Source organism: Cucurbita pepo, chromosome LG10 (genome assembly GCF_002806865.2).
Source record: "Cucurbita pepo subsp. pepo cultivar mu-cu-16 chromosome LG10, ASM280686v2, whole genome shotgun sequence".
NCBI lineage: Eukaryota > Viridiplantae > Streptophyta > Magnoliopsida > Cucurbitales > Cucurbitaceae > Cucurbita > Cucurbita pepo.
In genome coordinates this window covers 7854319-7869834 of record NC_036647.1, presented here as the reverse complement: position 1 = coordinate 7869834, position 15516 = coordinate 7854319, and the positions used below count along the sequence as shown (strand labels likewise).

General features: G+C 36.6%; 1 protein-coding gene and 1 non-coding gene across 2 annotated transcripts; both read right to left on the bottom strand.

The window, feature by feature from the left end:
- Positions 1 to 424: 424 nt before the first annotated feature.
- On the bottom strand, positions 425 to 1292 carry LOC111803757. The gene is made up of 3 exons (XM_023688293.1): positions 1104 to 1292; positions 722 to 936; positions 425 to 635 (listed from the first exon to the last, which is right to left on the bottom strand). Exons 1-3 carry the CDS (start codon positions 1290 to 1292, stop codon positions 425 to 427), a joined length of 615 nt encoding a protein of 204 aa, XP_023544061.1.
- LOC111804584 lies at positions 696 to 834 on the bottom strand. The gene has a single exon (XR_002816548.1). It is a non-coding gene; the product is annotated as a small nucleolar RNA Z247 (small nucleolar RNA).
- Positions 1293 to 15516: the final 14224 nt, after the last annotated feature.

Genomic DNA, 15516 nt, shown 5'->3' with positions numbered 1-15516 from the left:
AAAGACCAGATTCACACCTCCCATTTAGGAGACTTTTCCTCGACTGTCGATCCTTTATAGAAAAATGCCAAGGATGGAATTCAAAAAATACGTCATTATCACGATAAAATTTATGAACGGAAAGAAGATGTTTGGAAATTTCAGGCACATGCAAAATATTACGCAACGCAAGAGGACGAGTAGCAGTATTAATTAGAGAATGACCAGTATGCAAAACACGCAAAACGGCTCCATTGCCGACTTGAACTTGTTCACCTCCATGATAACGTTCACGCACAGCGAGACGATCCAGGTCACTGGTGATATGATCCGTAGCGCCTGTGTCGCTGTACCAATTTGGGTCAATCTTGTAAGAGGAAGTAGCCGCCAGTGCCGTAGGAGGGGTAGAAGAAGGTTCATCTTGATAGGACTCATCCATCCTATGCTAGCAGCGGATAACAGTATGCCCCACTTTGCCGCAGATCTGGCAGGAAAGACGAGCAGAAGGGCCACGGCGATCACCACCAGGACGAGAGAGTGCATAACCTTGAGAACGACCACGACCACGATCCCTACGCCCATGATTCTTCTGCTGACCACCATGACTAGCATAATTGGCAGAAGATCCAAGATTTAACTGAAGTTCAACACGACCACTATAATTGGCAGAAGATCCCGGATTTAACTGAAGTTCAGCCTGGTGTTGTAGTTGGCGAGCTTCAACGTCATTAGATGTGCAAACACATCATCAAGCGTGAGGGCTTCACTCTTGGTAGTCATTGAGGTGACGAAGGGATCATAGTCAGGGCCAAGACCAGCGAGAAGATACGCAATCACATCATCATCCTGCAAGGCAGAGTCGGCGGCGGCCAGCTCGGTGGCCAGCTCTTTGATCTTGCAAAAATAATTTACAGCAGATTGATCTCGTTTCTTGGACGTGGCGAGCTCAACACGAATCTGAGTAGTGCGAGCACGAGTTGACGATGAAAACATCCGTTGCAGGGTATCCCACGCCTCCTTGGACGTAGTAGCTGCAGGGTATCCCACGCCTCCTTGGAGGAGAGAAGGCCGCTAAGGACCTGTTGATCCTGATCATACCACTAATTATAGGCTGGATTAGAGACCAGCTCAGCATCAGCAGCAGTTGAGGAAGGAACCATCTTGGCAGGTGCGGCATTGGTGCCATCGAGGTAGCCCATAAGCTTCGTACTCCGTAGGTAGGGGAGGAGCTGGGCGCGCCATATGATGAAGTTGTTTTTGGTTAGACGAATTGTGACAGCATGGTGTAGAGGGATTGGGCCAAAGGTCGCCATGGTAGTTAAGACAGTGTTGGAGATGGTGGATAGAGAGGAGAAAGAAGATATGGTCAACATTTAAAAAATAAACCTTGGCTCTGATACCATGTTAGGTTGAATGGCACAATGACCTAGGGTCATGACCTCATGTATTTATAGATGTGTATAATGAAGATTACCTTCTAAATCATAGATTTGATAACAAACTAGTAAATCACTAGATTATCTTACTATATACAGATATGATCTATTCTACGTTTAACAATGATTATTATCAATATGAGCTATGTCAATACCACACCGTTATCGAGAGGAAGCAAAGTAGAGAAGAATAGAGGCACACAAGTAAGAATGTTGGATATAACTGCTCTTTCCCATTGAGGGATGAGGCTCATAGATCCAACTACAATATCAAAGAAACTTTGGGTGGTAATGATTGCTTGCATTGGTGTCTCCATCTCTGGCACATGGAACATGATTCTTCTTGCTCAAATATAGCTTCATTTGTCTTAAAAGTTCACTTTTGAGTAATCTGAAGGCTTCTTAATTTGAAGCCTCATGATCACTTTGAGGTGGTTTGTTAGTGAAAATGCAATTGTATAATCACGGTTTTATATCAATGATTCCATTTATATCTATAAATGAAATTTATGGTGTATTCTTTGGAAATTCAACAATAATCTTCGGTTATTTGGTTGCCATTCCAAGGAAATTCAACTTCTGATCTCTTGTGTGTGCTCAAAGCTACTTGCAAAGTACTGTAGATTACGTTCCATCACTACAAGAAATAATGAATACAATAACTTACGAAAAGACGCTATCATAGACTTTTTAGAGTATTTTTCGTAGGTTGTGACAACCCATGTTATTAAAAGTCTGGGACATTTTATAGAGTAACTATAATAAATTCTATAATAAAGTATGAGGTTATAGCTTATATAAATTGTTATGTAATCATTTTATAGTGTTTTTAGCTATTATATGTTAAAATATTGTGCACTTATAATTACATTTTTTTTTAACGTTGTAATATAATATTTATAGCTTTAATATTATGCTATAATAAAGTTATTTAATCATTTATAATAATTATAATTATTCTAATAACCTTTTCATAGAATTTATTTTTCAGAATTAATTATATGGTAATAAAACTGTATCCAAGTACTCAGTATTAACTAAACACACATGAAATACATAATGCGTTAAATGTCATGACTTCAATTCATAATTGAAATTTTATAATCTATTTACTTTACAAACTAATGTATTTCTAATCGTGTGCCAATAATCCCCTTCATTCCTTACCACAACCACACATGCCCTCCTAACACTGAAGTGAAAGCTATTCTACAACAATGGTTCTCGTGTATTTAAATAACCCTTAACTCTATTTTACATAACTAAAGAATCAATTTTACATAACTAAAGAATCAAATTCAAGAGTGATGCATCAAAATCAAAAGTCCTTGTCTATGTCTATCACCAACCATTAAGGCCATTTCAAGCATTAGGCTTCTAAACTGAACAACAACGGAAGAAAAAAAAGGTTGATTAAAATACAAAATCTTTTATAACGGGAGCCATACCATGCGTCAGTCAGGAAAAAATAGGAAGGGCACATCTTGTTTCCATCGGTAATACTATTTCAAAGCCTTCTTCGACACTATGCAACCTAAGTCAACATATTTGTTTTTCTTCTCCTCCGCCGGACCGAGAAGTCAGCTCCTCTACATCTTGTCTAGTTCATTCTGGTTGTATGATTGCGATTGCAGAGCCGCCCAATCCCAATCCTCTACATTCCGATCATGATCCTCGCTGCCGCCTCCACCACCATTGTGGTCATTATCGATCATTTCCAGCCGCCTAATGATTGAAGAAACAAAGAAATGAGAGACAAGAGGTAGATCTAGGGCTAAGAGAAAGAACGGAACAAATGAGAGAAGGGAGGGGAAACAGAAAAGAAAAGAGAGGATCGAGAGGAATTTTTTTTTATTATTATTGGGTCATTTTCCTTCTTTTTCATAGCATTATTTTAAAAATGCTATTCTAAAATTCTATGAAAAGATATATTTTTTTTGTAGTGATGATATTCACATACTCGAAATTGAAGTTCGTTCATGTTTGAAAATGTGACAAACCGATTTATATAATTATTGAATTTATCTTACCTACTTTTGTGGTTGTGAATTCTTCATCTTTGAATACATATTTTGGTTGGGTTATGAATTTTCTCCATCTTTTAAAAAATTATATTTTTAGTTTCTCCCTAATTTCAAAACAAAACAGATGATTGAATCACAATATTGCAATATTTTAAGTTACTTTTAAGATTAAAAGTCGTAATTGCTGAATAAAGTAATTACGGTAGGTTCTTTTTATGCATCTTATTTTGATCTCACACATATACGCTTCCTAATTATTTTATTTATTTATCATGAATTAGGGTATGAAGATCATTCAAATTATAAGTGCTTTACTAATCATTTTAATATGTATACTCAAACATGTGATACTAGGAAGTAAAACTTTTGAAGATAATAAGCATATCCAAAATAAAAGTAGAGAATTTGTATAATAAATTAGTCCTTTTACTTATAATCGTCCTATTCACTTAACTATGTGATTATTTTATTGTGGCCTATGTCATTTTCATAGTTAAGAGATAGTAACGTCACTCATATATAGAGAGAGGGCTTGGTGTAAGCAGGGAAAGCAATCTAATGCTTGTTAAAATCCTTGAGGACATCTTCAAAGGATATGAAACGGGGGTCTATAAAGTTAAACACATGGTACTCCACCTTTGCAATATATGACCAAGGAATACCATCGTCATTTATAACTTCTATCACAATGATAAAAAAGAAATGATTTTACCTAGATTCATTGGACTAGACAGACCGTTCATCACAAGCTTGTAAATGAAATGATGTCCATGAATCTTGTTATTTGTTCCAACGTGCCTCACCTTTTTGTCCTCAACATCCTTAATTGGAAATAGATGTGAAGACAACACTTCTCCACAATTAGCAGGGATAGCTTAGTTGGGAGAGCATGAAGATCTAAAGGTCACATATTTGATCCATGTTCATTGCATTTGGTGTCAAGTTGCATAATTTGAATTTTCAACCTAAAAATAGTGAATATTTCTTATTAAAATTTAAATGAATTTGCGGAATACCTTTACTTATGAATTTTTATTTTACTTATTAGCGAGGACAACTTAGTTGGGAGAGCATGAAACTGAAGATCTGAAGGTAACATGTTTGATCCATGTTCACGGCATTTGGTGTCAAGTTGCATAACTCAACTTTTCAATCTAAAATTAGTGAATATTTCTTTTTGAAATTTAAATGAATTAGCGGGAATACCTTTATTGATAAATCTTTATTTTATTTATTAGCGAGGATAGCTCAGTTAGGAGAGCGTCAGACTGAAAATCTGAACATCACATGTTCGATGCACGTTCATCACATTTGGTGTCAAGTTGCATAACTCGAATTTTCAATCTAAAACTTAAATTTAAATTAATTAACATGAACTCATGAATTTTTATTTTGAATTTAGTGATTATTTCATTTTAAAATTGAGCAGGATAGCTGTGTATAGCTCTGTACTTGGTAAATAAGTCCCCAACTTGACTTTTCAATTTAAAATTAGTGAATATTTCTTTTTAAAATTAAATGAATTTACGGAAATACCTTTACTTATGAATTTTCATTTTTAATATTGGTTGGATAGCTCGGTTGAGAGAGTGTCAAAATGAGAATTTGAAAGTCACGTCTTTGATCGACGTTCACCGCAGGAATACAAACACTTACAAATTTTCATTCTAAATATTAGTGGGTAGCTCAGTTAAGAGAGCGTCAGATTGAAGATCTGAAGATCATGTGTTTGATCCACGTTTCTTTTTAAATTTGAAATGAATTGACGAGAATACCTTTACTTATGAATTTTTATATTTAATAATAGTGGGGATAGCTTTAGATTGTTGAAGATCTCAAAGTCATGTGTTCGATCTTCACCGCACTTGGTTTCAAGTTGGACTGCATAACTAGAATAATGAATTTAATATTAATTTTCAGTGTGGATAGTTCAGTTGGGAAAGTGATAGATTGAAGATTTAAAGGTCATGCGTTCGATCCACGTAGAATACCTTATTTATGAATTCTTATTTTAATTATTAGTTGGGAGAGCGTCACGGTCAGATTGAAGATAATATTTCTTTCTTTTTAAAATTTAAATGAATTAGCGGAACACCTTTACTTATGGACTATTCTTTTGCTTTTTATTAAAGAATACTGCGTATTCACCTCTCCAAATGGTATACGTCTATTATTTTAGGGGTCCTATCGATTGAGGGGCACCTACATCAATGGGTCCTATCGATTGAGGGACACCTACATCAATTTTAGTTTAAAAAAGTCCTTTTTTCTTTTATTATTAAAATCGGTATTTTGATTTTTTTTATTATGATTGCAAATATGTGTTTTGTGTATGGATTTTAAATGACTCTAAAAATTTCATGTATGGTTTTCACATGGATCTCAAAACATTGAAATAGGTAACATTGGTCTTCATTCTTCATTAGGATCCGAACGAGCTAGACAAAACAGCTCTAAACTTTGAATTCAATAACTATTACTTGAGCTTGACTTTGAATTCTGTTGAAGCTAATGATAGTAATTTGAAATTAGTTACTACTGAAGAAGAGGAGGTGAATTAAATTTCATCCACAAAAATCCCAACCAACTCCGGGAATCCCTCCTGTAAAAGGACCTCCCTCCCCATCATTCAAATCACTCCTCCTCTCAATCTCACTTCAATTTTTTGTTGTCGCCAACAACTGGTATCAAAGCAATCTTGCAGCAGCAAAAATGGCAGCAGAAAAACAAGTTGAGAGCTACGTTCAGCCCGCTATCTCGAGGTTCGATGGTCACTATGATTATTGGGCGATGTTGATGGAAAATTTTCTCAGATCAAAGGAGTTCTTTGATATTGTGGAGACGGGTTATGAAGAGCCAAATGAAGGCGAGGTACTCTCAGCTGGTCAACAGCAATTGTTAGCAGCATCGAAGTTGAAGGACCTGAAGGTCAAGAACTATTTATTTCAGTCCATGTGATAGGACTATCTTGGAAACAATGCTGAAGAAGAAGACATCCAAGGAAATTTGGGATTCTATGAGGAGGAAGTATCAAGGCTCAACGAGAGTAAAGCGTGCTCAACTTCAAGCGGTTAGAAGAGACTTTGAAATTCTCCAAATGCAAAAGGGAGAAACAGAGAATGATTATATTGGCAATGTTATAAGTCTTACAAGTAAAATGAGGATGCATGGTGATTCAATCACGGATGTTGCGGTCGTAGAAAAGATTTAGCTCTATCTAACTCCAAAGTGAGATTACATTGTATGTTCTATCGAAGAAGCAAACAATGTCGAAGAGATGCAAATAGATGAACTCCAAAGCTCCCTGTTAGTACATGAACAGAGACTCAATCGTACAAGTGCAATAGAAGAGATGACAGCCTTAAAGATATCCACACCAGGTGAAACTTCAAGCCCTAGAGGTAGAGGGCAAAGAAGAGGCAGAGGTCTTGGGAGAGGCAGTCGAGAAAGAAGTGGAGATGTTGGCAGGTCAGCAGATCTAGTCAGAGACGATTATGACAACAAAGGCAAGAGAGACTTTGACAAGTCTAAGGTGGAATGCTACAGATGTGGACGCCTTGGACATTACAAAAATGAATGCTATACCAGGCTGGCTCCAAAAAAAAGGAGAAAAGAGATCAATCCAATTTTGTGGAGAGAAGAGAAGAAGAAAGATTGTTAATGTCATTCCATGCTATGAAGGTTGCAGATCAAGGTGTATGGGTCGTAGACTCTGGATGCAGCAACCATATGACAGGTTGTAAGGAATTCTTCTAAACTCTGGATGCTAATTTTCATACTACGGTTTCTCTTGGCAACAATTCAACTCTCCCAAGTGATGGGGAAAGGAACCGTAGATATCAAGACTAGAAATGGCTTTGTAGAGTCTATTTCTAATGTATTTTACATTCCTGATCTGAAGGTCAACTTACTTAGTATCGGTCAGTTACAAGAAAAGGGGTATGTGATCACATTCCAAAATGATGAATGTGAGATTTATGACTCCAAAAGAGGATTGATTGCTAAGATGAAGATGACCATCAACCGTCTATATCCGTTGACGTTAAATATCGTCGCCAAAAGTTTGATGGTGAAGAAAGAAAATACCACCTGGCTTTGGCATTTTAGGTATGGTCATCTACACTTCAAAGGATTAAAGACGTTGTGTAGTAGCAAAACATGAAAGAAATTCTTTTCCATCCGGAAAATCAAGAAGAGCTCAAGCAATTTTGGAGTTGATTCATTCAGACATATGTGGTCCCATCTCTCCAGCATCAAATGGTAACAAGAAATATTTCATGACCCTTATCGATGATTTTAGTTGAAAAACATGGACTTATTTCTTGCATGCCAAATCAGAAGCCTTTGATTACTTCAAAAAAATTTGTACTACTATGAAGACGGAAACTGGAACAAGAGTCAAAGCTTTAAGAACTGACAGAGGTGGAGAGTTCTGCTCGAACAAGTTTATTAAATTTTGTGAAGAGAAGGGCATAAGGAGTCAATTAACAACAGCATATACACCACAACAAAATTGTGTGGTCGAAAGGAAAAACAGGACCATTCTCAACATGGTTCGAAGTTTACTAAATAAAGGAGAAGTCCCGAAGGAATTCTGGCCAAAAGCTGTCTTTTGGTCCGTTCACATTCTCAACCGGTGCCCTACCTTTTCTGTTAGAGATATGACTCCACAAGAAGCATGGAGCGGAAGAAAACCTGCAGTAGACCACTTTAGAATCTTTGGGTGCATAGCATATGCACACGTTCCTGATGAGAAAAGGAAGAAACTTGAAGACAAGAGTTTGAAGTGTGTATTCCTTGGAGTAAGCGAGACCTCTAAGGCGTACAAGCTTTATGATCCTTTGACAAAGAAGGTGGTGGTAAGTCGTGATGTAGTCTTTGACGAAAAGAAGACTTGGACATGGGAAGAAAAGATCACTGTGAATCAGCAGATTCCTGTAGATCTTGAAGAAGAACAAACTGAAGCCCCTATTCAGCCTCACTATGAGCATGGAGAGAGCTCATCACAAGCTCAACAAGAAGAACCAGTAGAAGAAGATCATGATCATAATCAAAGACATCCAAGAACAAGAAAGAGACCAAACTGGATGATTGATTATGAGATGGACTATGAATCAAGTGATAGTGGTTATTTTGCATTCTTTATGGATAGTGATCCAATTGTCTATGAAGAAGCAGTAAAGGAGAAGAAATGGAAGGAAGCTATGGACAGTGAAATCAAATCCATAGAGAAGAACAAGACTTGGGAGCTCACTGATCTTCCTAGAGGGCAGAAAACAATCGGAGTAAAATGGGTTTTCAAAACCAAGTTGAATGAAAACGGTGAGGTGGATAAGTACAAGGCGCGACTTGTTGCAAAAGGATACAAGCAAAAGTATGGAATTGATTATAAGGAGGTATTTGCACCAGTGGCACGTCAAGACACTATCAGGCTCATAATTTCTATTGCAGCACAGAAATCTTGGCCTATTTATCAACTTGATGTGAAATCGGCCTTCTTACATGGAGAGCTTCAAGAAGAAGTATATGTGGAGCAACCAGAAGGTTTTGTTCAAAATGGCAAAGAGGAACAAGTATACAAGTTGAAGAAAGCTTTGTACGGTTTGAAGCAAGCTCCGAGGGCATGGTACAGTCGCATTGATTCTCATTTTGAAAAGATGGGATTCACTAAATGCCCACATGAACATACGTTGTATGTGAAAACTGAAAAGGGAGGTAACATTATCATTATTTGCTTATACGTTGATGTAATATTTACTGGCAATAATGAAGAAATGTTTGAATTTTTTAAGAAGAGCATGATGAAGGAATTTGAAATGACAGATCTTGGCTTGATGAGATATTTTCTTAGAGTAGAAGTTATTCAAACTCCCGCAGGTAACTTTATCTGTCAGAAGAAATATGCTCAAGAATTACTTGAAAGATTTAATGTGGATGAGCGCACATTTGGAACTCCATCAGAATTAGGTTTGAAGTTGCACAAGGATATTGACGGGCGAGGTTGATAATAGGTATTTCAAATAAATTGTGGGAAGTTTGATGTATCTAACTTCAACAAGATCAGACATCATGTATGCGGTTAGTATGATAAGTCGTTACATGGAGCATCCAACGGAAAAACATCTCAATGCAGCAAGAAGGATACTTCGTTATGTGAGAGGAACTTTTGATTTGGGGGTATTCTACAAGAAAGAAGATGACCCGAAGATGGTTGGCTATACAGATAGCGACTATGCAANTTGGGGGTATTCTACAAGAAAGGAGATGATTCGAAGATGGTTGGCTATACAGATAGTGACTATGCAGGTGATATAGACGATCGTAAAAGTACTTCAGGAAGTATTTTCATGATGAGTTCAGGAGCTATTTGCTGGTCTTCAAAGAAGCAACCTATTGTAACACTCTCAACTACAGAAGCAGAATTTGTGGCAGCAGCAGCATGCTCGTGCCAAGCAATTTGGTTAAGAAAAATGCTTGAAATTCTTAATCATAAGCAACCAGGTACGACGGTTATATATTGTGATAATATGTCAACTATTAAGTTGTCTAAAAATCCTGTGTTGCATGGAAGGAGCAAGCACATCGATGTTCGATTTCATTTCTTGCGTGATTTGTGTAAAGAAGGCATTATTGAACTCAACTTTTGCCGAAGTGATGAACAAATCGCAGACCTATTCACAAAGCCCTTGAAACAACCATTGTTCGAGAAGCTTAGAAGAAAGATGGGGATGTGCAGAATCCAAGATGTATATCAAGAAGATGAAGTGAAGTCCTAAACTGATTGACGAGAATTCAGTTTAAAGGAGGGTGTTGAAGCTAATGATAGTAATTTGAAATTAGTTACTACGGAATAGAAGAAGGAGGTGAATTCAATTTCATCCACAAAAATCCCAACCAACTCCGAGAATCCCCCTATAAAAGAAACTCCCTCCTCATCATTCAAATCACTCCTCCTCTCCATCTAACTTCAATTTTTTTTTTCTTGTGGTCACCAACAAATTCAATAACTATAACTTGAGCTTGACTTTTGATATTAATTTATGGAACATGACTCCGCTGACATAAAACATGAACACAATATAAAAGTAAATTTCAACAAGGAGTTTTATGATATAGTGGTGAATACTTTGGACTTTGAATCTGGGACAAGGATGGAATGATAGTTGATAGTTCTTAAATCTTGAGAATGAAGCTTTTGGTGGATTCCTTACTCTCGAAGGTTTTTTAACCAATTTATTCAAAACTTGTTCTACACGTTCTAAATATGATTACCTACAATTTTCATGAAAAAGCCAAGGGCTAAAAGTTTTCATAACTTAATTCCCCAATTTGAGCTCCATAGTTGAAGCGACCAGGATTTTTGAAATTCAATTCATGCTGTTGATGCAAATTTATCCATCCAAATCTATTCCAAAATGTTTTTTTTGAGTGTTCAAGGATCATTTTACTAGAAGACCACGAAACCATTCGAGTTCTAGAATTAGGGAAATCAAAGAATGTTCATTACAGCTGAGTTTCAAGCCAGATATGGGTAACTCATGATTCAGCCCTAGAGACTATTTCGGTTGTTAAGGTCAATCCAATTTAGTTCGTAGAGATGAGAGAGATGTTCTTCATGAAGATGTCTAGGCATGAGAAGGTCTATCATGCTGCCTTAGAAACGCTCATTTTTACACAAATTGTGCCTAATACCCAAGAGCTTGGAGTAAGAAATTGGATGTCAACCTATAAATTTTTCCTTAAAAAACTCATCCTTTAGCTTGAGGGGTGAATTGGAGGATAATTAATGAAGGAATAGGGGTCTTGATATGCTCTCGTTGTAAGGACAGGGCTGACGCGATGACTCTAAAAGACAGGTAAATTTTTCATTCTTGATAAAACCATTAAAATTTAAAACATAATTTACATTATACCAAAATAGTATGTGCACATTAGTAATTTAAAATACAACATAATAGTTAAAAGACAGAATAAGGAACAGATGTAAAACATTTTAAAACAAAAGGGTTGAGAACGATGGGTGAGGTTAGTCTATGGCACCTGCTCCAGAGTCCGCTCCCGACCTCAACCAGCTCCTTTTCACCTGAAAAAAAAATGGAGAATAAGAAATGAGTACAAGACTCAGTAAGTAGCCTACTTGTAGGCTCTTAATCGTGTTCTTGATATGCTAGGGTACCACATTCTTTGTTCTTGTTTGTTCTTGATCTTGTCCTTGTTGTAAGTACTTAGGCCTCCTTTAATTCTTGTTCTTGACTTGGGGTTCTTATCTTCATCTTTCTTGAGGATCTTGGTCCTTGAATCCTAAAACCTTGGTTTTCCTTTAAGTGCCTTATACTATGGTTTTTGGTTCTTGGTCCTTTGTTCCTGGTTCTTGTCCTTAGAACTAGGATCTTGATCCATGTTCTAGTCTTTGATCTTTCTCTTGTTATTGGTACTTTTTTTGTTCTTGTTTTGTTCTAGATTCGTTCTCTAAGACACTCCCCCTAGGATTTACGACACTAGACATGCACCTGACAATCCTGTGTCCAAGGCTTCATGCGTTACAAGCGACACAGTCTTAACCTACGTCGAAGGCTTCATGCGTTCCAAGCGCGTAGTCTTACCGCATCTTAGGGCTTGCCCTTCAATACAGTCTGCTTAATTCTATGCCCAAGGCTTCATGCGTTCCAAGCAGCATAGTCTGAAAACCTACATCTAAGGCTTCTTACGTTGCAAGCGATGTAGTCTTAATACTGCATCAAGGGCTTGCCCTATAATACAGTTTGCTTAACCTATGCCCAAAGCTTCATGCGTTCTAAGCGGCATAGTTTGAAAACCTACATCCAAGGCTTCTTACGTTCCAAGCGATGTAGTCTTAATACTGCATCAAGGGCTTGCCCTATAATACAATATGCTTAACCTACGCTCAAGGCTTCATGCGTTCCAAGCAGCGTAGTCTAAGTCATGAGCATGCTGTACCGTGGGAGGTCTTAAGAGGTTCTTGATTCGTGGCTAAGGTAACGTACTCTCTTCTTGTTCCTCCGTGACTTTAGACTACTCCCCTTAATAGACCGTAAAGGTCACTTCCTCGGTGCATACTTAAACATGGCATCCTACAAGTCTGCAGGGCATCCCTTCTAGATGAGGAAAACTTGAGGCATGACATCCTGCAAAGGAAACATGGTGCAGGGCATCCCACCTAGAAGAGGAATTCTTGGGCACCGCTTGGTGGGAGGTCATGGGTCACTTTGGACATGACTAGACCATTACCTAGCATTCTTGAGTTCCTTGCATTTGGGGACCTTGGTCCCTCGTCCTTGAGTGCTACCTAGCATTCTTCTTACTTGGGTAGTTGTAAAGCTTGTGTGTTGTTGTTCTTAGTTTTTAATCTTGTAAGTTTTTAAGGTCTTTGATTTCTTGAGGTATAAGTTGTAATCTTGTATTTGTAACCATATGAACTCATCTTAGTGTGAGTTTTTCTAGAAGGTCATAGATTACTAGGGAGTCTTTTAGAGGGTTCTAGAAGAGTCCAGAGTCTTGTGATGAAACTTTAGGTGTTTCTTGGGTCCTAACTTGGTTTAGGTTCCAAACTTGCTCCAATCAACTCGAGACCTCAAACATATCTTCATGTCCTTCATAATGGACCTTATAAGAAATAGCAAATCATTTGGAGCACGTATAGACCTTGAATTTCCATAAGTAGTCCTAGGGGCATTTTGGTTATTTTACCCCTAATTCTTGGTTTTTCTACTTAACGTGTTCCAATGGCTTTCAAACTTCACCAAATCATCAAACATCATAAAATAAGATCTACTTCAGGGTTTCATAGCATTTGGTGGTCATCTAGGTCATGAACCGTAGGTAGATATCCTAGGGGCATTATGGTCATTTTGCACCATTTCTTGTTTTACCTATTTATCCTTTTCCAATTACTACCAAACTTCATATATAACCTCAAAATTCTATAATATGCTCAGCATTAAAATTTCATAGGCAGCGGACTTCATCTAGTGGGTTATTTTAACGTTACCTAAATCCCGAGCAATTTGTTCGGTTCAAGGTCTTATCTTACGGTTCCTAGGGTTTTATTTTCATATATCCTAATTTCATTCTTGGTTTAGGATTCATATAGAAGTCCAAGTGATTCCTACAAGTATTTCTTAACAAAAAGTCAAGGTGGCTACTTACCTCGTTGTCGACGTTCGGGACCTCTTTTCTTGAGCTTCCGACACCCGAATTACTTCAACTTTCCTTTCACAGACTCCTTATTGTGTCTACTTTCTTGAACCATAGAGTTTTTCATGAGAACCGATCTAGAAGGGGGTTAAAATTGAGAAATACCAAGGAAAGGTCGAGTTTTTGGGTTGACATGGCCGGTTCAACTGAACCGTCCATGTCATCGTCTTCTTCCTCCATACGGGAAGAAGACACGCGCAACTGTTCTTGCCGCTGTCTGTAACTCGCCCTCCCCAGCTCCTATCACGCAGTTTCGCCCCTCGATTCCTTCATGAAACTTAAAGAGGGTGTTATAAGGAAGAGCTATGATAGATGTTGTACCTTTTCTTGGATCGTAGCCTAAGATATTTGCTTCCAAAGTTCGTCCAAAATATGATTCCTCGCCAGAGTAAAAACAGAGGATTTCTTATTGGGTAGCCGATTCTAGGGGTCTTCGAGGCTCGATTTCTTCACGAAACCTCTTCCTTATCCTTTTATCATGCTATAGGAATTTTTTTGGAGGAACGACTTTGAGTGTGGGATCTTAATTTTGAGAAACCACTCTCGGTCTGCAAGTTACCCGACTCCTCCAATTTTCGATCTCTTGGGTATCTTGTTCTACGACGTTTTAGCTCTCCATTCCTTCATAGAACTTGTGGGTAATCGTGTTTAGAAGCTATAGGAACAAGTTTGAAAGGAAATGGTGGAGAATTTCTCTCGAATTTAGAAGAAACCCGAGAGTAGGAGACCCAAAATCTAAACACTTATTGCCAACGACTAGGAGCTCGACCTGGCTCGATTCTTGTTCCAAACGATTGCCCCAACTTCAGAATATATAATTCCTTCTAGATAAGGAACTAAAAATCCGGGAAGATCCTTAATATTTGGGAAAATAATCTTTTTGTCCTTTTCGCTTACGCTTTCATTCCCAGTCATTCTCCAAAGGTCTTGAGTCCTTAAGATTACTTCTTATGGTTTATAAATGACTTACTAAGACCCCTTTCTTGCTTAATTCTCGTAATTTCCTTCCTTGGATCCTTTGGGTCTTGCATAGGTAGCTTTCTTTCGTTTTTTGAGGTGTTACATTATGTTCAATCTTCATAAATTATATATATATATATATATATATATATATATATATATATATATAATTTTAAATAGTGGACATTTTTTCATTTTATGTTCAATGTTCATAAATTATATATATAATTTTAAAGAATATATAAAGAATGTTTTGACCGTTCTAGTGTATACTTAAAGAGTGGACATTGTTTTCATTTTATGTTCAATGTTTATAAATTATATATATATAATTTTAAAACATATTGTTTTCATTTTTTGAATTCTAAAAATTCAAATGTTTTAACGGCATTTAAATAGTAGACACAAAATTGGATCATAGAAAATTAGTTTAAATATATTTAAAAATTTTGTTATTAAACTAAGACAAGCCATTCTAAATTCTAATGTATTTATATTCTATTTGTATCACAATTTATATATATATTTTTTTATTTTTTCAATAGTCTAGAACCCTATTATATCACAATTTTTATATATATATTTTACTTTTCTAATAGTCTAGAATCTTATTATATCAAAATTTATATATATATATTTTATTTTTCTAATAGTCTAGGGCTCTCTATCTTTATCAAGGTCACGTATAAGTAAGCATATATCAATTAAAATATTTTTATATATATATATATTTTTGTTATATACAATATCCTTAAACTAATCATTTTTATTGTTAATAAATCTTATATTTTTCTTACTTTAACCAATTTTCAAGAAATGTCTGTATTCAGGTTTTTAATTTTATGACAATATTGAACTATGGTAACATAATTTTATGACAATATTGAACTATGTTAATATGT